We start from the raw sequence: 25,862 nt of genomic DNA on the forward strand, positions 1-25,862 counted from the left end.
ATTAATGTTGTTTAAAAGACATTAACTTTGTTGGTTAAAATAAATGTTGGTTCAGGAGTGCTTGTAACTCTGATGGTTTATGCATTGGCATTGCAATTTTAATTGTTGTAAATGTAATGCAACTTTAGAAATAGGCTTTTCATGGCTTTAATAAAATACTGTACCTCTTGACTTTGTCAGTTTATAAAATTATTGTGCTTACATCTCTGCTTAAAGTTGACTTCTAACAAATGATAAAAATGAATTGCCTTTTTTAGCTCAACTTTTCGAAGAAAAAGTAGAGCTATTGCACTCGCCCCGGTGTCTGTGTCTGCGTCGCCATTGGTTAAAGTTTTTGATAAAGTCAAATATCTCTGTTACTATCAAAGCTATTGACTTGAAACTTAAAATAGTTATTTACTATCAAAGTCTACACCAGGAGAAACAATCCCCATAACTCTGATTTGAATTTTGACAGAATTATGCCCCTTTTTAACTTAGAATTTTTTGTTAAAGTTTTTGATAAAGTCAAATATCTCTGTTACTATCAAAGCTATTGACTTGAAACTTAAAACACTTATTTACCATTAAAGTCTACACCAGAAGAAACAATCCCCTTAACTCTGTTTAAATTTTGACAGAATTATGCCCCTTTTTAACTTAGAATTTTTTGTTAAAATTTTTGATAAAGTCAAATATCTCTGTTACTATTAAAGCTTTTGACTTGAAATTCAAAACAGTTATTTACTGTCAATTTACTATCAAAGTCTACACTAGGAAACACAATGCCCATAACTCTGATTTGAATTTTGACAGAATTATGCCCCTTTTTAACTTAGAATTTTTGGTTAAAGTTTTTGATAAAGTCAAATATCTCTGTTACTGTTAAAGCTTTTGAGTTGAAACTTAAAATATGTACTTACCATCAAAGTCTACACCAGGAGAAACAATTCCCATAACTCTGATTTGAATTTTGATTGAGTTATGTCCCTTTTCAACTTAGAATTTTTTTTACTGGCAAAGCTCTAATTCAGAGTCAAGCACTGAGAAAAGTCGAGTGTGCTGTCTTACAAACAGCTCTTGTTTGATCAGTTGTCAGATGTATTTATGTATATATGGGATATTCAGTTTTGCTGATCTATATTAAGTAACTTGGTTAAAGTAATGACACCTACTCTTAAATGCCAAATTTCAAAATATCATACATTAAGGTCTATGAAAGAGTTATATCATTTTTGTCTATTGTATATTCAGATAGTTTTGGCTTAATTCCTTCCATATGAGAATATAAATATACAAAATGCCAGTATTTGCTGGTGCAGGTTAGGAGATTACATTTGGTATCTCTTTCATTCTAATGGGCATTATCAACTAATTATGGCTGAGATGGGATTTATATTTGATAAAGTTGAAAGCATTAAATGATTTATTGTGTAAAGGGGTATTTACATGTTGAATGTAAGATCTCATAAAGATTTAATCATATTGGGGCACTACAGTTCTCATTAAGTGTTTGCATTTTATCTTTAGATAGCAATATCTATGATATAATTTAAATAAGCTGTTTTATGTACCTTAAAAACTAATTTTAATTTTTGATTGTGGAACAAGATGGATGAAATTTTATCAATATTCATGCTTTTAAACATTAATTTTATAGTTGTGAACTAAGATATCAATTGACTGTACTTTTAGTACAAAATTTATTGGATCAGTTGAACAAAATTAAATCATGCAAGCCTCTGGCAAGCATAGTATTACATGTATTTTATTCAACAAATTCAATTAAGTCAGTACTGAAACTACACAGTTGTTATTCTGTTATTTTTATTCTGTTTAAAGATTAAGAAATTTTCATGTATTCAGTGAAAGTAACTAAGAAATAATAAAAGTCTTGCCATGTCTCCAAAAACCATAAACAAGGAAGACTAAAATAACATGTAATTCGGATACTAATCTTGCTCTTAAAAAATAGTTCCATTACATTATCAACTTAATGAATAATTGCATTTAAAAACATGATTAATTGAAGTGATCTTTGTATGTTTATAAAATAGCCAAGGCCTCCACATTGTTAAACATTGGCAGCTTTGTAATATGAATTGAAAAATGAGGGTGTTAGCCCCATTTGTTAGATATCCAAGCACCTGAGACCATTGAATCATGGTTAATTAAACTATGAAAAGGCATTGTTTATTTTCATTTTAACATATTCATTAACAAAACAAGATGGTAAAGACTATACTGAGTCATATTCATTTGAGTTGCACCATGAGAAAACCAACATAGTCGGTTTGCGACCAGCATGGATCCAGACCAGCCATGCTGTTCGCTTTCAAAGCCTATTGCAATTAGAGAAACCATTAGCGACCAGCATGGATCCTGACCAGACTGCGCGGATGCGCAGGCTGGTCTGGATCCATGCTGGTCCCAAACGCACTATGTTGGTTTTCTCATGGCGCGGCTCATTTGTGTAGTAATGAAGTGGATGTCTTGCAGATATTTAAAAGCATAATCATCATCTTTATGTTGTCTCACTGGTCGGTGCATCAACAATAATTGTAAGTCGCAGAATAAGCAACATTTGAATTTCTTCTTTGATCATTTGACAGAAAAATTGAGCCAATAATTGTTAGGTTGTTGATTTTAAATTTAGTGGACTTTATTAATCACAACTCAAGGTCAAAGGTTTGAGCCTTCCATTTTGTGTTCGCTCTGTATGTCGTATCTCCTAATCCCCTTGAAGGATTTTCAAATTCATTGATGTCGACATACATGGACTATAAAATATACTTAACAATGTCAGTGCTTCCACCCAATACCATCAAGTTCACCAACGTTTTCACTATCCATAACAGGAATGGGGGATATAGCTTTCAGACTGCCTTGTTTACCCTTTGGAATTATATTGCACAAAATAGCCTTCATGATTATAATTAACAGTGATGCCAACAGCTAGGATTCTTGCATCATTTACTATTGTGTTAGATATTTAAAGACATTGAGAAAGCCTTACATATTTATGTCATCATTTTTTTAGTATTTTTGATACATGAAGCTTGTTATGCTTGTGAAAAATAGCATTGTGCATGTACTCAAATGATGACAAAAAGGCAAAAGTACTTGAGAACTTGTTTCTGCAGCTTAGAGCTTTTTCATTCATACTTGCTGCCCAGTAGTTGCAATGCTAAGAGCTGGATACTGGAAGTTTACTTGCATTTCATTTAGAGTAGTTTCCCTTCAATTACATAAGTAGGTGCAATATGTACAATGAACTTGTATATTTACAGAGGGATCATACAGAAGAAATAGTCAAAATTCAGTGGAATCAGATCACAGTAGTCCGCCTGATAGTCCCTATGGCAGTAACCAACATTTACATCAACAAAACTCTGGTAAGTTTTATTATCCATTGGACTTACTAGGTCAGTTTTGTTAAGCTTCTCGGCTTTTAAAGAGTTGTGCAGTTAAAGAGTTCAAAAGTGCAGTTTGACTTCTGAAGAGGTGTGCAGTTAGTTCCATTCTTGCGAAGGTTATTTATTTCATATGAGGAAGCCATCCAGCAGTTTTGCTGTAATGCATACTTGTGGATCTGTCTGATTGTTACATGGTGCACATTGAGCTTTCCTTTGCAAATTAATCTAAAACATTGCCATATGGCATTATCTGTTGCAGTTACTTTACATAAAAACAAGATCTATATCTTTGAATTTACCCTCTCTGCTCTCACCTTTCCCAGTCTCAGGAAAATTTTATAGTATAAACATTGTGCATGAAAACAACTTCAGAATAAATTAGATACATGTTATAGTGAACGTTCTTTATTTAAAATGTTGGCTATTTTCTTTTTCCAGGTGGTGTTTCAAATTTACGTGGCAGTATGCCCAATATGTCCCGATTAATACCGCGGGCACAGCACTACAACAGTGATTCAAGTCTAGCTGATTATCAAGAGGAACAAGCTATAAATAATGCAGAACCTCCAAGATATACAAGGTAAGTTTTACTCTTTTCAGTTTTAGCTCGGTATGAATGACAACTACGTGCCATCAGCAAGTTTGTATACTCTTCCCTTTTTAGACACCTCTTGGAGTTTCACTGGAGGGGACTTATAGTTCACACCACATTCATCAGTCAGTCCGGTGTAACGGTCAGTTTTTTCCCCAGTCAGTTCTTTCCCCGGGGAAAAAACTGACTAGTTAGTTTCTTCCCCGGGGGAAAGAATTGACTAGTCAGTTTTTTCCCCGGGGAAGAAACTGACTGGTCAGTTCTTTCCCCCCCTAGTCAATTTTTTCCCCCCAATCGCAACTGGTTACTCTTGATCATTCTTATGGGGGGAAAAAACTAACTAGTCAATTCTTTTCCCCTTCATCAATTTTCCTGGCTAGTCAATTATTTCCCCTGTTAGTGAATTGGAACTGGTTATTCTTGGTTATTCTTAACTAGCTTGTTTTTCATTTCCGATAGTCGGTTTTCATTTAAATTTCATATAAAATAAGAAATATGTTTCATATTTTGTGTAAATTAAAGAAATGTTTTTAAAAGAACTAATTTTAATTTCTGTTGTATTTTTTTATTTGCTTTTTTCCTGTTTCAATTTCTTCTAAGGTAAGGAAATTAGTGCTGGTCAGTTCTTTTCCCACGTAGCCAGTACTTGACCAGTAAGGTGGGGGAAGTAAATTGACCAGTCAGTTCTTTTCCCCCTAGCCTGTACTTGCTCTGTTTGGTGGGAGAAGAAATTGACTGGTCAGTTCTTTCCCCCCAGCAAGTACTTGACCTGTCAGGGGGAGATGAAAATTAACCAGTCAGTTCTTTCCCCCCTAGCCAGTACTTGACCTGTCGGGTGGGGAAATGAATTTGACCAGTCAGTTCTTTCCCCCCTAGCCAGTACTTGACCTGTCGGGTCGGGAGAAGAAATTGACCGGTCAGTTCTTTCCCCCCTAGCCAGATGTTGACCTGTCAGGTGGGGAGAAGAAATTGACCAGTCAGTTCTTTCCCCCCTAGCCAGTGCTTGACCTGTCAGGTAGGAGAAGAAATTGACTAGTCAGTTCTTTCCCCCCGAGCCAGTGCTTGACCTGTCAGGTGGGGGAAGAAATTGACCGGTCAGTTCTTTCCCCCCTAGCCAGAACTTGACCTTTCAGGTGGGAAGAAGAAATTGACCGGTCAGTTCTTTCCCCCCTATCATATGCTTGACCTGTCAGGTGGGGGAAGAAATTTACTGGTCAGTTCTTTCCCCTCTAGGCAGTACTTGCTAGAAAGAACTGACCGGTCAATTTCTTCCCCCTCTAGCCAGTACTTGCTCTGTTAGGTGGGCGAAGAAAATGTCTGATCAGTTCTTTCCCCCCTAGCCAGTGCTTGACCTGTAAGGTGGGGGAAGAAATTGACTGGTCAGTTCTTTCCCCTCCAAAGCCAGTACTTGCTCTGTTAGGTGGGGGAAAGAACTGACCGGTCAATTTCTTCCCCCACCTAACAGAGCAAGTAATGGCTAGGGGGGAAAGAACTGACTGGTCAATTTCATTTCGCCTCTTGACAGGTCAAGTGCTGGCTAGGGGAAAAAGATCTGACTGGTCCAGTGCTCCAGCTAGGATTAAAAAAGGGCAGGGTGCTGGCACGGAAAAGGGCACTTCTGGGGTGAGGGGTGGGGGGTCGGTTCCGGACCATGCTCCCCCAGGAAAAAAAAATATAACTGGTCCATGCATTCAGTGCATTTTAACATACTTTAGGCACGGAATTTGGCATGATTTAGGCATGTTTTTTTTGGCACACTTTAGGCATGGTATAAGGCATACTTTGTCTTTTAATAGGCTATGTCTGTCATCTCTAATACCCCTATTTATTAACTAAAAATTCTGCTGTTTGTATTTTACTTGGCACTGATTATCAACTTGTAACATTTCTTTGTAATTGCATACTGAATAACAAAATCTATGTGTTTAGGCCTATTTTACTAAATTTTCTTGTTACAATTTCAGTACACATCTTCTCCATGTACTTGATATTTATAAATTTATACATGCAACATATATACAGAAAATAAAGTTTAAACTTCCACTTAAATAAATAAAATCAGGCAAAGTTTTTAACTTACAACAGTCTAAAAGCAAGTTTAGCACTTGTAATAGAACGTATTCCGGGTATCCAAAATTTTATATCCGGGTATGGTTACACTTTTTTCTAAAAGTCGTCTAAGTCCAGTTTAAACAATATTTTTGAAAAATTATGATGCAAAGACAGTTTAACAGCATTTTACAGTATCTGACATTAAAGTGTACCCTGTCATTACATCTTAGTAAACTAATTTCAAAGAAATCTTCATGAAAAAGCGGCAATTTCACAAAGCAGACGACAACGTACTTTCGATTTCAAAAACTTGTAAAACGATAAAATCAAAATATTTTCCTATTTAAATTTGATTGTGATCGATTTTTATTAATTAGATTTAAATGTCTGTTGTCTGGACTTAAGTTTCAGTTGTGTATAAAGGGATATTTACGACTATATTACCGAAAACGAAAGTACACTTTGACAGGTGGCGCGAAAATGATAATGATTTCAGACTGGTTTGCAAACTGTTTTAACACTAAGGTTCAGTGATTTTAATGCTAGTGGAGCAGTCTAAAATATCATGGTCTGCCTCGGGCACGATTACAGCAGGTGATTGTTTGCTAATTATGTCAATGCCCCCCGGCGTGTATCACTCGATAAAAAGGGGGCAATAAAGCAGTGTATTATAATCACTGAGGCAAAAAAAGGGAAGTTTGGCTAAAAAAAGAAATGAATGGTTGTAAAACGGGCAGGGTGCCTGGCGGGGCAACAGGGCGGAACGAATTTCGGAACGGGCGATGCGCCCTGCTGTAAATAGCTAGCTGGAGCACTGCTGGTCAATTTCATTTCCCGAACTGACAGGTGAAGTACTGGCTAGGGGGAAAGAACTGACTAGTCAATTTCTTCCCCCACCTGACAGGTCAAGTATATGGGTGGTTTTCAAAATAATGAAGCAAAAGTGTGACATAGGGGTTGAAAATTCAAACTTATTTCTTATGGTGGTCACCTATTTTTTATTATAGCAAATACTTCATATTTGAAGGAAATAACTTTGGGGAAGTGTTGAGAAATGCCAATCAGAAAATATTTCAGCCTTTAATTCAAAAGTTCAGTGAATTTCCAGTAAGGTGGGTGATAAATGTTGCATGGTTTTATGACAAGGAAATATGTATAACAGTAATTTTTTCAACATAAATGATAAGTAATGGGTATATGTGTATGGTTTGAAACTTATTTAATCATATGTTTGTGGACATTGGTTTTTAAAATCACCCTTTCTGCACAAATTTGACATGAAAATAAAACTTTACCTAGAAAAGTTGTTGCTGAATGCAAAATAACTATCATATAATTATAAAACCAACTTTTTTTCTGACATGTTGCATGTTTATAAACCACATGCCAAATTTCAAGAATGTCCAATAATTCTAATTTCTAGAATTGTCTACTCAAAATTGAGTTATTTTAAAGATGCACAGGGGACACATACTGAAGATCAGTGTAATATTCATCCATTATTAGTTTTCTATTCATAAAAAGACTATTGGTAATAAACTTTAGACAAATATTATCAAAAAATAGTTTAATCCACAAAATAACTACAAAATTGAAAATTTTCACTACAAAAACATGAAAATTCAACAAAATGTAATGCTTTTAAATGAAAAATAAGTGACTTTATACATAACTAACACATTGAAATCATTTAATTTACATGAACTGCTTATTCATATTAGAAAAATGACAAAATACCATGCATGATAAAAAGCAATAGTAAAATTCATACATACGGTACTTTATAATGTTACTAAAAAGGGTGCACAGGGGACAAATTGTATCAAAATATTTATTCATAGAATATGTTCATGGTAAGTAAAATTCTTTTAACTACATAATATTTACTAGTGAACATTTACATATTTAGGTAAACTTAAGAGCTTAAGAAGCAATAAAATTGATGTTTCCACTTTTAAACTTGAAAATTGGCAACTTCGGAAAAAAATGCAAACAATGAATTTTTAATTGTCCAGGGTTTCTTATATAATGCTAAATTATCAAGTAATGCCTAAATTTTGCATACACACTGCTAAGAATATAGAAATGCCACCACAAATTACAGTAATGCTATGATAATTGATATATGTCAAAAAAAGGGTGCACAGGGGACATCACTTTTGGCTTTGTGAATGTTTAACAGTCAGTAATATGTGAAGTTGAAGGCTGCTTTTGTGTCTGTTGTAACTCACTTTCAAGGAAAATAAAGTAAAATCCCATTTTATTAAAAGAATAAAAGAAATCTGACACTTAACAACTGAAAAGGTGCACAGGGGACATTTTTAGGTGTATAGACATTCATCAAGTTTCTGAGAAAGTCGATTTATTAAAGAAAAAAATCATACTGTGTCTTCACAGCTGAAAGGATAAAGATCTTAGAAAAACATTAAGACTTTAGAAAAGTAATAGGGTTATGAAATTGTAGTGTTCAACATTTAAATTTAGTATTTTTTTCACTATTTTTCATGAAAAGGGTTCCATCACAAGATGTGAAATATTGGTAACAATAAGATGTAGGTAATGAAAAGAAGTATTTTATTTAAATGTGCAGAGTTTAAGTTACATTAAAAAGCCAAAGCTGTAACAATAAATCATGGTTTTAAAAAGTAAACCTCAGTTGAAAACTATATTTCATGTAAAATGTCACACTTTTTTGGGTGCACAGGGGACAAAATTAGCTATATAATTTAATATAACTTTAAAACTGCTTGAGCCATCAAGATAAAATTGCACACATTTATTGAGTACATTGATTTGGATACATTTTGCTCCAAAACACATTCTAAAACTGAACTGAATTGAAGTAAGGTGAGAGAGAAGAAAAAGCTTCATTATTTTGAAAACCACCCATATGCTAGGGGGAAAGAACTGACTGGTCAGTTTCTTCTCCCCACCCAACAGCTAGGTCAAGTACTGGCCAGGGGGGAAAGAACTGACCGGTCAATTTCTTCTCCCCACACCACAGGTCAAATACTAACTATATATAGGGGGGAAAGAACTGACTAGTCAATTTCTTCCCCAACCTGACAGGTCAAGTACTGGCTAGGGGGGAAAGAACTGACTAGTCAATTTCTTCCCCCACCTGACAGGTCAAGAATATGCTAGGGGGGAAAGAACTGACCAGTCAATTTCTTCCCCCACCTGATATGTCAAGTATATGTTAGGGGGAATGAACTGGCTGGTCAATTTCTTCCCCCACCTGAAAGGTCAAGTACTGGCTTGGGGGGAAACAACTGACTAGTCAATTTCTTCCCCCACCTGACAGTTCAAGTATAATGCTAAGGGAGAAAGAACTGACTGGTCAATTTTTTCCCCAACCTGATAGATCAGGTATATGCAAGGGGGGAAAGAACTGACTAGTCAATTTCTTCCCTCACCTGATAGGTGAAATATATGCTAGGGGGGAAAGAACTGACTGGTCAATTTCTTCCCCCACCTGATAAGTCAAGTATATGCAAGGGGGGAAAGAACTGACCGGTCAATTTCTTCTCCCCATCCGACAGGTCAAGTATGCTACAAATCTAGGGGGGAAAGAACTGACTAGTCAATTTCTTCCCCCACCTGATAGGTCAAGTATATGCAAGGGGGGAAAGAACTGACTAGTCAGTTTCTTCCCTCACCTGATAGGTGAAATATATGCTAGGGGGGAAAGAACTGACTGGTCAGTTTCTTCCCCCACCTGATAGCTCAAGTATATGCAAGCGGGGAAAGAACTGACGGTCAATTTCTTCTCCCCATCTGACATGTCAAGTATATGCAAGGGGGGAAAGAACTGACTGGTCAATTTCTTCTCCCCACCCGACAGGTCAAGTGCTGGCTAGGGGGGAAAGAACTGACCGGTCAATTTCTTCTCCCCACACCACAGGTCAAGTACTAACTATATATAGGGGGGTAAGAACTGACTAGTCAATTTCTTCCCCCACCTGACAGGTCAAGTATATTTTAGGGGGGAAAGAACTGACCGGTCAATTTCTTCCCCTACCTGATATATCAAGTATAATATGTTAGGGGGAAAGAACTGACTGGTCAATTTCTTCCCCCACCTGACAGGTCAAGTACTGGCTTGGGGGGAAAGAACAGACTAGTCAATTTCTTCTCCCCACCTGACAGGTCAAGTACTGGCTAGGGGGGGAAAAGAACTGACCGGTCAGTTTCTTCCCCCACCTGATAGGTCAAGTATATGCAAGAGTGGAAAGAACTGACTAGTCAATTTCTTCCCCCACCTGATATATCAAGTATATGTTAGGGGGAAAGAACTGACTGGTCAATTTCTTCCCCCACCTGACACGTCAAGTACTGGCTTGGGGGGGAAAGAACTGACTAGTCAATTTCTTCTCCCCACCCAACAGGTCAAGTACTGGCTAGGGGGGGAAAAGAACTGACCGGTCAGTTTCTTCCCCCACCTGATAGGTGAAATATATGCTAGGGGGGAAAGAACTGACAGGTCAATTTCTTCCCCCACCTGATAGGTGAAATATATGCTAGGGGGGAAAGAACTGACAGGTCAATTTCTTCCCCCAACCAGACAGGTCAAGTATATGCAAGGGGGGAAAGAACTGACCGGTCAATTTCTTCTCCCTACCCGACAGGTCAAGTACTGGCTAGGGGGGGAAAGAACTGACTGGTCAATTTCTTCTCCCCACACCACAGGTCAAGTACTAACTATATATAGGGGGGAAAGAACTGTCTAGTCAATTTCTTCCCCCACCTGACAGGTCAAGTACTGGCTAGGGGGGAAAGAACTGACTAGTCAATTTCTTCCCCCACCTGACAGGTCAAGTATATGTTAGGGGGGAAAGAACTGACCGGTCAATTTCTTCCCCCACCTGATAGCTCAAGTATATGTTAGGGGGAAAGAACTGACCGGTCAATTTCTTCTCCCTAACCGACAGGTCAAGTACTGGCTAGGGGGGAAAGAACTGACTGGTCAATTTCTTCTCCCCACACCACAGGTCAAGTACTAACTATATATAGGGGGGAAAGAACTGTCTAGTCAATTTCTTCCCCCACCTGACAGGTCAAGTACTGGCTAGGGGGGAAAGAACTGACTAGTCAATTTCTTCCCCCACCTGACAGGTCAAGTATATGTTAGGGGGGAAAGAACTGACCGGTCAATTTCTTCCCCCACCTGATATGTCAAGTATATGTTAGGGGGAAAGAACTGACTGGTCAATTTCTTCCCCCACCTGACAGGTCAAGTACTGGCTTGGGGGGAAAGAACTGACTAGTCAATTTCTTCTCCCCACCTGACAGGTCAAGTACTGGCTAGGGGGGGAAAGAACTGACCGGTCAATTTCTTCCCCCACCTGATAGGTCAAGTATATGCAAGAGGGGAAAGAACTGACTAGTCAATTTCTTCCCCCACCTGATAGGTGAAATATATGCTAGGGGGGAAAGAACTGACTGGTCAGTTTCTTCCCCCACCTGACAGGGCAAGTATATGCAAGGGGGGAAAGAACTGACCGGTCAATTTCTTCTCCCTACCCGACAGGTCAAGTACTGGCTAGGGGGGAAAGAACTGACCGGTCAATTTCTTCTCCCCACACCACAGGTCAAGTACTAACTATATATAGGGGGGAAAGAACTGTCTAGTCAATTTCTTCCCCCACCTGACAGGTCAAGTACTGGCTAGGGGGGAAAGAACTGACTAGTCAGTTTCTTCCCCCACCTATATGCTAGGGGGGAAAGAACTGACTGGTCAATTTCTTCCCCCACCTGATAGGTGAAATATACGCTAGGGGGGAAATAAGTGACTGGTCAATTTTTTCCCCCACCTGATAGGTCAAGCGTATGCAAGGGGGAAAGAACTGACCAGTCAATTTCTTCCCCGCACCTGACAGATATTAAATAGTAATGGCAATCAAACAGAAGTTAAAATATTTGATTTGACAAAAGAAAAAACATTGATTAAAGTTACAAAAAAGAAACATACAGGTTTATTCAAATGAAAAACAATACCTGTTTCATCTGAAATTTAAATGAAAAATGAATAGACACTTGTATCCCAAATAACAATACCGAAAGAATCCAGTACTTGAAGGGAAAACTAGGGGGAAAGAACTGACTAACTAGTCAGTTTCTTTCCCTGTCAGAAAACTTATTCCAAGGGGGGAAAAAACTGACTAGGGGGGGGAAGAAACTGACTAGTCAGTTTTTTTCCTGGGGGAAAGAACTGACTAGTCTGTTTTTTCCCCGGGGAAAGAACTGACTGGGGGAAAAACTGGGCTGTTACACCGGCACACAAAGTTGGATCCTATGTTAACTTGAAAAGTAAAAACAAAATTCATGAAACTTAGTACAGAGATAGATGGTGATATGGAGAATATGAATATCATTATATATTGTTGCTGTGGTAACAAGTGTGGTTGCTATGGCTACAGATAATCCAAAATTATGACAAAAAGTGGATCTTGCAGTTAACTTAAAGAAAGTACCAGAGAATTTTTTCATAAAGGTCTGAACTTAGATTGATGGCAATATGGAAAATTTGCACATCCTTTTATTTCCACTGTTTGGTGGTGTCCTTTTCCATCTGTCTGGCCATTTTTCAGTTACAAATAGTGGACTCTGTTACAGCAAAACAAATTTTTAATGAAACCAAGGACATAAAAGGCAATATGTAGAATCATTCTATTTTGTCTTGTTTGTCTTTTCGTTCATATGCCTGTGTGTCCATCCCTGAGTCACAAATTAGGTTGATTCTTCAGTAACTTAAAATGTATAAGATTTATTTTTCATGAAACCTAGTTTATAGAATGGTGTATGAGTATTTTCCATAAAACAGTTGTAATTAATTAATTACTTCTGTAAAAAGCAAGTAATTGTAATTCTAATTTAATTGAAGCATTTCTATTTTGATTTTAATTAATTAACTACTTTTGAAATTAATTGGACCCATGTCATACAGTATGACATTGAAAATATGTAGGTTCCTTCAGTTTCATTTCAGTATAAAAAAGGTGATTCCTCTGAAAGAATGACTAATGCCCCTTCAGATAGGGGACTTTAATTGCTGGGCAATAGTCTTGTTTATGATGCATTTCATATTTTTCAGGGAACTTTCTAATAAGTATATTGTCCTATATTCAAACATCGATAAAGGCTCATTTTGCCGCTTATTTGGAAAGCAACATAAATTGTATTTTGTGGTTAATAAAAACAGTTCATTTGAGTCAGTTCATATGGTTTTTAATTAACAGCAAAAGAAAGCTATTTTTGGCAAAATATTTCTATATTTATGGTAACAATTCCTGTATGTTTTGGAAAAAATTGATTGATGACCAGTTACTTCACTTTCTTAAACCTTATCTTGCTGGACACGACTGATTTGGCTTTTGTGACCAGTGCAGATCATGATCAGCGTGCACATCAGTGCAGTCTGATCATGATCTGTTCTGTTCGCCATTCATTCAGTATCTTTTTGGTGAGCACCCCTTTTAACAGCTAATGGTACTGCCCAAATTGATAGATGGACAAGTTCATTATAGAAATTTATCATGGTAATGGTTAATATCCTTCTTTTGTACATTATCAGGAAGTGTTGTCATGACCGTGGTGAAGTTCAAACCTTTGACATTTAAGAGGCAGACACCTTATCTGCTTTACCATTGATTCGTTGTCTTAATTTGATTTTGAAAACATGCTTGAAATTTTGTTTACATATTTGAGCCGCGTCATGAGAAAACCAACATAGTGGGTTTGCGACCAGCCTGGATCGAGACCAGCCTGCGCATCCGCGCAGTCTGGTCAGGATCCATGCTGTTCGCTTTTAAAGCCTATTGGAATTGGAGAAACTGTTAGCGAACAGCACGGATCCTGACCAGACTGCGCGGATGCGCAGGCTGGTCTGGATCCATGCTGGTCGCAAACCCACTATGTTGGTTTTCCCATGGCACAGCTCATTTCTGTTTTTGTGCAGATTCATTAGATTTACAAGGGGTTGTACAAAGTTACTTTTGTACCAAAGGAGCAATCTCACCAGTTATATTTGATCTCAATTATGATGAAATAACACCTATTAATTACTAAGTATTGTATTAAATATTTTGTTGGTTATAGCGTAAATGTTCTTTTTCAGTACTGTGCAAATTTCTTGGGAAAGTTAGTTTCATTGTTGTTTTGCATTTGATTTGATTGAACAGACCTTTCTGATTATGTGTACCTCCTTCAAAATTTGTAACTTACTGTTCAGTAGTAAATATAGTTTTATTCTTTTAGTAGGTTACAAAATTCTATGGCACGGCCTTCATCGCCAAGTGTGAGTGGTTTAAAACCACCACAAAGAAATATACGAGGTGGTTCACCACAGAGAAGTGGGCTGCCAACACCTAGACGTTCAATACCAAGGCCAGGTAGTGCAGGAACCCCAAGATCACCAGGAGTCCCAACACCAAAAAGGTACATTTAATTGGCCCACTAAAGTTTGAAAACTGTTGATCTCATGAACTTGCTTTTAAGAAAACAAATGAGATCCTGTTTAAAACAGGACTTCCTGAACTTGCTTTTAAGAAAACAAATGAGATCATCTGTATAATGTTTTGTTAAGAAATTTTGGTGAAAAGGCTAGAGTAAGAGAAAATAGGGTTATTTTAATAGTACCCTGTATTCGACTGAAGTGGATTTTGCTAAATCTGATCTCATGAGGTATGCAAGAGCAGAGTGTGATCCAACTTGCAAAATCCATGAGAACCAGAATCAGAATACTGTTATAATGACCCTTTTATTATATACCTCAACCTTTTTGTTTGTTGTTTTGTTATCGAACGAAATCTTCAATGTTATCGATGTTAAAATAGAACAAAGTGAAGATTTTATGTGTGCTATTTATAGAGCTGTGTCAAGTGATGCATATTAAATGAAAGTAGTCTAGCAACATACAGTACAAAAGGTACAATACGAAAAAAATTTCTTTCTGTTGGTATTTACTTGTGAAGTACATGCCATATTTTTGACAGAATTTATACAGGTATATAATAAAACTATGTATCAAACAGGCGCATCTACAATTCTTTGAAATGCGTTATTAAGGTAAAACTCATTAGTTCCATGTTTAAGGATAGATTTTAGTTTTTAAAGCATTTTTAAGTATGAAGATAATTGTGGTCAGTAATTTGCTGTGTAATTACAACAGTTAGTGAGATTAGTTTTTAATGAAAAAAAAAAGCAGCAAAAATGCATAAATAGGTCATTTTCAGTGAAAATATGATTTTGTTTAGTAAATGAGAAAGAAATCAAAAATGATTTTATTTTGTATTTCAGGATATCTGGTCTACCAGCTCCACGGTTAAGTCAAGCAAGACCTAAAGATGAAAGTTGGAGAGAAGGGTGTTTCTGAAATGACTTGTATTGAAGCAAAGTAGTAAAAACACTGTTTAGACAGTGATAATAATGTTGTCTCCCCTTGAAGAGTCTGAGGAGTAGTAGTGCTTCTGCCTTTGCTGTCATTCCAGTGCTGTAAAGCCTTGTCAGCCTTTCTCCTCATAAACTGCTTGCTTCATTTGTTTAGAATATGGGAAGATGAGTAGGGTGAAGCTAATTTTTCAATATTTTGCCAGTAAACAGTTCATTGGTATTGCAAGAGTTACTGTTATTTGAATAATGCGATGAAATTCAATTTGGTCTTAAACTTCTGCCTTAAATTCCTATCTAGATTTTATAAAATTTTGCAGAAAGAAATAAATATCTAATCATATTTTGTATACTGTCAGTCTTTTGCAGAATATTACTATCAAAAATTTACTTCAAATACATAAAAGAAAAATATGTAGGGGGAGACATCTGTTGGAACAAAAAGGGAGAAGATTTTGTTGATGTGCAATGTAGCACATACATAACAGTCAAGATTGCCAGTGAGAATTATGCAGAAATGGGAAATGCATTTTAATAAATGTATGCTTATTTATATACTATACAATAGCTAATTCACCGACACAGAATGTTTTATCACGATCAAATAAACAAAACTTTGCTAGTTAGAAAGCTATACCATAGTACATGTAGGATGGTTTTAACGTGTAAGAATTATACTTTTATCAGATCATTTTATTTTTTATAAAATAATCTTTATTGTAATTTCAATGCATCAAGTGTGACGATAATTTATTTATACCATTATCCCATTGATAATAGAACGTTTGTAAACTGTTTGATGTAATGCCATCATGGTCAAATTTTGTAATCTGAAGATGAGAATAATGTAGCTTTTACTTAAGGTTATGAACTGATAGTGCCAATTCAGGTTGCAGACCCATAATGCCATGTATGGTTGTGGACCCATAAGGCCAATTTAGGTTGAGACTCAGAACCCATAATTTCCATTAGCTATTTCTGTTCAGTTGCATATTCTCACGATGTGATTTAGAATTTCCATTTCGGACAGAAAGTGAAGATTGAATAGTAAACAAGAATATATAACTACAAAGGAAACTGGATTGTCAGTATGGATGCACTACCTTAATTATGCATTGATGCATTATCTTAATTGTCATTATAGATGCAGTACCTTAAATTGTCATTACAGATGCACTACTTTAATTGGCATAGTACCTTAATTGTCATTATGGATGCACTACTTTAATTGGCATTATGGATGCACTACTTCAGTTGGATTTATGGCTGTATTAACAAAATGCACTACCTTAAGTGAAATCATTTCCTTACTTGTTTAGTTATAGGACATGTACATAGAAACTAAGCTGTAAATGGATACTGCATTTTAGTTCTAACTACATCACCTGATTCCACTGTGTGAAATAGATTCAGATATATATGCCTTTTTAATCAGGAGATTTTAACTAATTTTTAATTATATTCTTCTGAATGATAATGACATTTAGGTGCTTCATATAGACAAAAGGTTCAATTTGTTATTATAATGATATGAGCCGTGCCATGAGAAAACCAACATAGTGGGTGTGCGACCAGCATGGATCCAGACCAGTCTGCGCATCCGCACAGTCTGGTCAGGATCCATGCTGTTCGCTAACAGTTTCTCCAATTCCAATAGGCGTTAAAAGCGAACAGCATGGAGCCTGACCAGACTGCGCGGATGCGCAGGCTGGTCTGGATCCATGCTGGTCGCACACCCACTATGTTGGTTTTCTCATGGCGCGGCTCAATTATATTGTTCAAGGTATTTTTTGTTTTAAAGTTATGAAAGGAAAATATGTTTTACTGGCAAGTACTACATTTGTTGTTCCTATTCATGATCAGCCAATTTATAATTTATTATCATATTAAGATCTTTTCACCAAAATTTTGTTAAGCTCTTAGCCATTGTTTAGAATAGTGTACAGGAATACTATCTGGCCTTTTGTCATGCTGCTGCAGCAATAAATACATTTGCTTTGTCATTTATTTATTGGATCATTTTCAGTGAAGTTAAGGTATTTTGTTTAATATGATAGTGTGATGCCTTCGTTGCAGAGGTGATAAGACCCCGGAATTCGAATTACTTTGTCATATGTAGATTTTAGCCATGGTCCAGTTGTCAGATGCAAAGAAGTCATGCAGTTTGCTTGTGGAAAGATGGTGGTTCTACCATGGTGTTAGCACAGCCTGAAATAAGTTCTGGAAGATTATCTAGCATTTCACTCCGCTGTTAAAGTGAGAATGTCACCATACAACCTAAGTTTTGATGTGACATAAAACCAAACAAAACAGATATAAGAGAGCTATTGCACTTGGCCTATGGCCATTTAACTATGATGCAACAGGTTTTATTTAAGTTTTAAGGATTTCCTGTTTAAGTACAAAAAATGTTATTGAATTCTTTTTATGCCCCCCAAAGGGAGGCATATTAGTTTTCAACTGTCCGTTAGTTCATTTGTCACAGCGTTAACTTTTTGCATGAAGGCACTTTACTCGCGAACCACTGTACCCAGGACCTTCAACCTTCATGTGCTGATAGTACTTATTGAGTACACCACCCCTACTGACTTTGGGGTCAGCAGGTCAAGGTCACCAGGTCAAGGCAGTTGTCACCATTAGTGACAGCTCTTGTTTAAAGCATGTCTCTTGCACCAGTGAACAAAGTTACATGTACAACTGCTGTGATTATGGCCTTCAAAAGTATGTGTCATGATCAATGTCTCTATCTTAATGGAGGTTTTATTTGTGAAGTACCAAATAGTGTCTCTTCAGTCCCTGAAGGTAAATTAAACCAAAGAGCTACAAAAATAAATAGATAGGCAACTTTAAAGGCATAGAGAGCAAGTCTGTCCAACATCACATGGGAACTGAATGAGCTTTCGTTTAGGCAGTGTATAAAACAGTTTGTTTATAATGATATGGTGTTTTTTTTAATGTTATTAGTATTTTCTTCACAGGGAAGGATTGAATTTATGATTGGAAGTCTGAGAAATCAACAGGTGTCATTTGAAAATTGGACCCAATTCAATTTATTAGGTTTCTGGTTGTATCACCAGTGTAATACTTTAATAAGCGTCTCTTGAGTTGATCAGTAATGATCAAGTCAGCAAACACTTTAATAAGATAACGCAGTGACACGAGCTTACACATTATTATCTTCTGTTGCCATTCTGTGTATTATACTTCTTTGATGAAACAGACACTTTAAAAAAGAAATTAACAATTTTGATGTTGATGAATTGATCTTATATTACCGGTATCCACTTTACTTGTTTTTTTGTTTTTTTTATTATTCTGCTTCTTTAACTTATGATAAACATTTTCTTAAAATTTTGTTTTATCCAAAGTGTTCACACTTATAAAATAATTGATTGATACAACAAATAAAAGTTTCAAGTATTGTATACTTCAAAGCAAGGCAAAAATACTCTAAATACAGTCAAACCTGTATTTAGCAGTGAACAGAAGGAGCAATACAATGGGACTGCTAAATACAAGTTGAAGTTTCAAGATGGTTATTTAAGGCAAGCAGTTGCTTAATACAGGTGGATGTTGAGGCAGTTAAATTGTAAGGTTTAATCTTTGTGTCTCTTGTCTGTTCAGACATATATGAAACTGTTAAGAGATTTTATGAAGGGCATCTCAAATGTAATTTCAAAAATAGAGCATACTTTGGTCAAGAGACAGGTACTTTAACCATACAAGTTCGAAACTGGGTCACGTGGGGTCAAAAACTAGGTCAGTAGATCTAAAAATAGAAAAACCTTGTGACCTCTCTAGAGGCCATATTTTTCATGAGATCTTCATGAATATTGGTCAGAATGTTCACCTTGATGATATCTAGGTCAACTTCGAAACTGGGTCACGTGGGGTCAAAAACTAGGTCAGTAGGTCTTAAAATAGAAAAACCTGGTGACCTCTCTTGAGGCCATATTTCTCAATGGATCTTCATGAAAATTGGTCAGAATGTTCACCTTGATGATATCTAGGTCAAGTTAGAAACTGGGTCACGTGGGGTCAAAAACTAGGTCAGTAGGTCTGAAAATAGAAAAACTTTGTGACCTCTCTAGAGGCCATATATTTCATGGGATCTTTATGAAAATTGGTCAGAATGTTCACCTTGATGATATCTAGGTCAAGTTCGAAACTGGGTCACGTGTGGTCAATAACTAGGTCAGTAGATCTAAAAATAGAAAAACCTTGTGACCTCTTTAGAGGCCATATTTTTCATGAGATCTTTATGAAAATTGGTCAGAATGTTCACCTTGATGATATCTAGGTCAAGTTCGAAACTGGGTCACGTGGGGTCAAAAACTAGTTCAGTAGATCTAAAAATAGAAAAAGCTTGTGACATCTCTAGAGGCCATATTTTTCATGGGATCTTTATGAAAATTGGTCAGAATGTTCACCTTGATGATATCTAGGTCAAGTTCGAAACTGGGTCACGTGTGATCAATAACTAGGTCAGTAGATCTAAAATTAGAAAAACCTTGTGACCTCTCTAGAGGCCATATTTTTTAAGAGATCTTCATGAAAATTGGTCAGAATGTTCTCCTTGATGATATCTAGGTCAAATTTGAAACTGGGTCACGTGCGGTCAAAAACTAGGTCAGTAGGTCTGAAAATAGAAAAACTTTGTGACTTCTCTAGAGGCCATATTTTTCATGGGATCTTTATGAAATTGGTCAGAATGTTCACCTTGATGATATCTAGGTCAAGTTTGAAACTGGGTCACGTGGGGTCAAAAACTAGGTCAGTAGGTCTAAAAATAGAAAAACCTTGTGATGTCTCTAGAGGCCATATTTCTCAATGGATCTTCATGAAAATTGGCGAGAATGTTCAGCTTGATGATATCTAGGTCAAGTTCGTAACTGGGTCATGTGCGGTCAAAAACTAGGTCAGTAGCTTGAAAAATAGAAAAACCTTGTGACCTCTCTAGAGGCCATATTTTTCACAAGATGTTCATGAAAATTGGTGAGAATGTTCACCTTGATGATATCTAGGTCAAGTTTAAAAGTGGGTCACGTGCCTTCAAAAACTAGGTCATTAGGTCAAATAATAGAAAAACTTTGTGACCTCTCTAGAGGTCATATTTTTCAATGGATCTTCATGAAAATTGGTCAGAATTTTTTATCTTGATGATATCTAGGTCACATGTGCTCAAAAACTAGGTCACTATGTCAAATAATAGAAATAACGACGTCATACTCAGTTCAACACTGGGTCATGTGGGGATAGGTGAGCGATTCAGGACCATCATGGTCCTCTTGTTTTGAAAGTCACACATCTTTTGAACTTTATTGCAGTGCTCCAGCTAGCTATTTACAGCAGGGCGCATCGCCCGTTCCGAAATTCGTTCCGCCCTGTTGCCCCGCCAGGCACCCTGCCCGTTTTACAACCATTCATTTCTTTTTTTTAGCCAAACTTCCCTTTTTTTGCCTCAGTGATTATAATACACTGCTTTATTGCCCCCTTTTTATCGAGTGATACACGCCGGGGGGCATTGACATAATTAGCAAACAATTACCTGCTGTAATCGTGCCCGAGGCAGACCATGATATTTTAGACTGCTCCACTAGCATTAAAATCACTGAACCTTAGTGTTAAAACAGTTTGCAAACCAGTCTGAAATCATTATCATTTTCGCGCCACCTGTCAAAGTGTACTTTCGTTTTCGGTAATATAGTCGTAAATATCCCTTTATACACAACTGAAACTTAAGTCCAGACAACAGACATTTAAATCTAATTAATAAAAATCGATCACAATCAAATTTAAATAGGAAAATATTTTGATTTTATCGTTTTACAAGTTTTTGAAATCGAAAGTACGTTGTCGTCTGCTTTGTGAAATTGCCGCTTTTTCATGAAGATTTCTTTGAAATTAGTTTACTAAGATGTAATGACAGGGTACACTTTAATGTCAGATACTGTAAAATGCTGTTAAACTGTCTTTGCATCATAATTTTTCAAAAATATTGTTTAAACTGGACTTAGACGACATTTAGAAAAAAGTGTAACCATACCCGGATATAAAATTTTGGATACCCGGAATACGTTCTATTACAAGTGCTAAACTTGCTTTTAGACTGTTGTAAGTTAAAAACTTTGCCTGATTTTATTTATTTAAGTGGAAGTTTAAACTTTATTTTCTGTATATATGTTGCATGTATAAATTTATAAATATCAAGTACATGGAGAAGATGTGTACTGAAATTGTAACAAGTAAATATAGTAAAATAGGCCTAAACACATAGATTTTGTTATTCAGTATGCAATTACAAAGAAATGTTACAAGTTGATAATCAGTGCCAAGTGAAATACAAACAGCAGAATTTTTAGTTAATAAATAGGGGTATTAGAGATGACAGACATAGCCTATTAAAAGACAAAGTATGCCTTATACCATGCCTAAAGTGTGCCAAAAAAAACATGCCTAAATCATGCCAAATTCCGTGCCTAAAGTATGTTAAAATGCACTGAATGCATGGACCAGTTATATTTTTTTTTCCTGGGGGAGCATGGTCCGGAACCGACCCCCCACCCCTCACCCCAGAAGTGCCCTTTTCCGTGCCAGCACCCTGCCCTTTTTTAATCCTAGCTGGAGCACTGTATTGTATTTGGTAATAATTCTACAAGTACAATTATCATTTATTATACTTTCATTTATAGATATTGTAAACCGATGGAAACACTTGGTAATGATTAGTCATTTCAAATAAAAAGTTAATTTGAGCCACACCACAAGAAAACCAACATATTGCATTTGCATGAATTTGCATTCAGGATCCATGCTGGTCGCAAACGCAATATGTTGGTTTTCTCATGGTGCGGCTCATTTGTTGAATGAATATCTAGTTCATTTCAGTTATTTTTTATCTGTCCATCTTGTTCAGTTTAAACAATCAGTGTAGGCAGTTTCTAAATACACCAGTTATTTAATAACTATATATTAAGGAAGTTTTGCAAGAGATTTGTTTTTGCTATTTCACAGTTTCAATGATTGCATAAAAGTTATTGCTTGCCATCTTGGATGGGAAGAATTTGCCTTAACAATTAAACCTCTTTCGACTGTTTGTAGGTTTTTTTGACATTTTGGCAACACTTACATTAAGAAATAATTTATAGCAAAAGAGTGCTTTAACACTATTCATGCACGATGGGTGGTTATATGTCAGGCGTAATAATTTCACAAGTGCGCAGCAATTAATTTAACGATGTATTACCGCTCGAGTGTATAAATAGTGTTATAATACGCTTGTGCTATAAATTATTTCGATTCTAATATGCCCTTAATCTAAAACTGTTGGTAAAATGTAGACGCGCTCTTTCTTGGTCGCAACAAAAACTGACGTCACTGCACATTAATGTGACGTCATTCTAGCATAAGAGTGTTTAAACAAAGGCAAGCATATTAGATTGTTCGATGATTACAGTCTTTGGCTATATATATAAAAATATTTTATGCAGAAAGCAACAAAACCAGATATGGATATTTGACATCCACTAAATTGGCACTAGTTCAGTTGGTTTTAATTGGCATTGATTGACTTTTTGATGTTATCAGTTTAAAAAGAAATAAAAAGTTAAAATGGTCATACTGGATTCCAAGATTTATACTGGATTCTAAGACTTGGAAAGGTACAAAATCACAACAATACATTTGAATACTGTAAAAGCACATATTTTCGCTGGGTCAAAATTTAGTGAATTTGAGTATGTTTGCGAGGTTTAATATTCGCAAAATTGTAAAAATGGTATTCTACTTGAATTTGAATTATACTAATTGTGAATATTTACCTGAGTATTAATATTCACGATATGTAGGGCCTCGCGAATATAGCGAAAATTAAACCCTCACAAAAATTTCTGCTTTTACAGTATTTCAGAGGGAGTTAACAGGGTCTAGATGTGGCCAGCGCTGTTTTATTTCCTGTAGTCTGCTTGGTATTGTTCATTTTATTATATTTTACACCATTGTTTCAATGCAAACAATGGTATGACTTGTTATATCGAATGTAACATTTTAGCTTAATAAATTTTGATAACTTGAATGTTTTGTTTTAGTTTATGATCAAAACTGTGAGTTTTTGTTATTTTGTTTGTTATTCATTAATTCTGTTGTTTATTTCTGATTTGAAAAAAAAAATTGTTTTGTTTATTTTTAAAAAAGTCAGTGAAAATTCGGGTTAGATAAAAAGATTTGATTTTCATAATTCTTTTTTCAAAAATATGAAGTTTTGGTTATTTTGCTATAGGGTCTTTTGACCATTTGTCTTTACTTGCATATGTTGATATTTCTGTGGGTTTTTCCCCAGAAAATGTCTGAACCTGTTTTATGTAGCTCTCAAGCAGCTACTGCATGTATAACTGTATTTATTTGAACATACATCAATAGAAACTTGTTTAATTAAAGGTATGGAAAGAACTTCCTTGTGTTTTGATTAAAGTGAAGTTACCCTAATATTAGCTATAATGGCTGAAACAGTTTGTTCTATTGACAAGCTTAACCGTATACCAAGTACTGTAGTGCAAAGTGCGCCAAACACGAACTATCTTGATAACACAGTAAGTCTGCCAGGTTTCATGAGTATGCCTGTGGTCAGTATATGACCCCTAATATTTGGGGGGAAATGACCAACTGAAGTTGACCTTACGGTTGGAATCTGTTTTGATCAGTAACTTGGAAAAGTTTTGACCCTGTTACTGGCAAACTCCTCTTTTAAGTAGATGATCAAACTGATTTTATCCATATGAAATTTAGACCCTTAGCCAGACTTGTGCCAAATTATAATTTAATTAATTAACAAATTTGAAATAATTGAAAGTAATTAATAATTGAGACAAAAGTCAATTAAAGTAATTGTAATTAATTAATTACTGACTCAAATTTGACCAATAATTGTCAATAAAATCTAATTATTGTGCCTCAACTGTTAGTGCTCAGGTGAAATTTCACACTGTAAAGAAGTCTTAGTTTATACCTATTGTTCTCCAAATAACAAGGTGTCAACACCTTTTGTATTCTTTCATCTCTTACAGCTTTAAGGTGCATTTCTGGTCTGTAATAACTTTGTGGTTGCTACACAAAAGCTGTCATTTGCATTATTTTTCTTTAGAAAATATTGTATTGATAAAAATAATGTAACAGTATCTGATGGTAATTCACTCTTGCCTTTTTTCAATCTATTGAAAAAATAACAAGGAAACAAGTTTTTGTTTTTGTCTAGTACTGTTTACCAATATAAAATAATTTTATATAACTGAAAAGTGATTTCTTAGTGAATACAGTAGTGTCACCTAATATAGTACAGAGGCAAACACATTATTAGTCTTGTTTGCTTAGGCACACCATGAACTTGGTTGCATTGAAATGTTTTATTTTGCCAAAAGATACCAGTGGAAATTTTAAGGTACGATTTGATGAAAATTAATTACTTGTCCTGAATAATTGTAATTTATTATTTGTCCCAAAAACCTTGTAATTAATTGTAATTATACGCCCGTTTGAAAAACGGGACGTATTATGGGAACGCCCCTGGCGGGCGGGCGGCGTCTACAGACCTTGTCTGGAGCATATCTTCTACATACATGGAGGGATTTTGATGAAACTTGGCACAGTTGTTCACCATCATGAGACCGAGTGTCGTGCGCAAGAACCAGGTCCCTAGGTCTAAGGTCAAGGTCACACTTAGAGGTTAAAGGTCAAATTCAAGAATGACTGTCCGGAGCATATCTTCTTCATGCATGGAGGGATTTTGATGAAAGTTGGCACAATTGTTCATCATCATGAGACGGAGTGTCGTGCACAAAAACCAGCTCTAAGGTCAAGGTCACACTAAGAGGTCAAAGGATACAAGAACGAAAAATTCAAGAATGACTTTGTCCGGAGCATATCTTCTTCATGCATGGAAGGATTTTGATGTAGCTTGGCACAGTTGTTCACCATAATGAGAGGGAGTGTCATGCGCAAGAACCAGGTCCCTAGGTCTAAGGTCAAGGTCACACTTAGAGGTCAAAGGATACAAGAATGAAAACTTTGTCCGGAGCATATCTTCTTCGTGCATGAAAGGACTTTGATGTAGCTTGGCACAATTGTTCACTATCATGAGACGGAGTGTCATGCGCAAGAACCAGGTCCCTAGGGGTTAGGTCAAGGTCACAGAGGTCAAGGATACAAGAATGAAAACTTTGTCCGGAGCATTTCTTCTTCATGCATTGAGGGATTTTGATACAACTTGGCACAAAGGTTCACAAGCATGAGACGGAGTGTCATGCGCAAGAACCAGGTCCCTAGGTCTAAGGTCAATATCACACTTAGAGGCCAAAGGTCAGATACAAGAATGACTTTGTCCAGAGCATTTCTTCTTCATGCATGGAGGGATTTTGATGTAACTTGGCACAATTGTACACCAT

General features: G+C 36.2%; 1 protein-coding gene across 4 annotated transcripts in view; it reads left to right on the plus strand.

The window, feature by feature from the left end:
- LOC123557013 (SLAIN motif-containing protein 2-like) overlaps positions 1 to 23,874 on the plus strand; it is a 35,700-nt gene extending 11,826 nt beyond the window's left edge. For 3 of the 4 annotated variants that reach the window (XM_045348179.2, XM_045348181.2, XM_045348182.2), the window contains 4 exons: positions 3,270 to 3,374; positions 3,834 to 3,975; positions 14,296 to 14,475; positions 15,337 to 23,874. In XM_045348179.2, coding sequence (XP_045204114.2) covers positions 3,270 to 3,374; positions 3,834 to 3,975; positions 14,296 to 14,475; positions 15,337 to 15,412 — 503 coding nt within the window. In that variant the 3' untranslated portion in view covers positions 15,413 to 23,874. The remainder of the gene's footprint in view (positions 1 to 3,269; positions 3,375 to 3,833; positions 3,976 to 14,295; positions 14,476 to 15,336) is intronic. The other variant, XM_045348180.2, reaches the window with a different exon arrangement.
- The last annotated feature ends 1,988 nt before the right edge of the window (positions 23,875 to 25,862 follow it).

The sequence above is a fragment of the Mercenaria mercenaria genome, chromosome 5 (genome assembly GCF_021730395.1).
Source record: "Mercenaria mercenaria strain notata chromosome 5, MADL_Memer_1, whole genome shotgun sequence".
Lineage (NCBI taxonomy): Eukaryota > Metazoa > Mollusca > Bivalvia > Venerida > Veneridae > Mercenaria > Mercenaria mercenaria.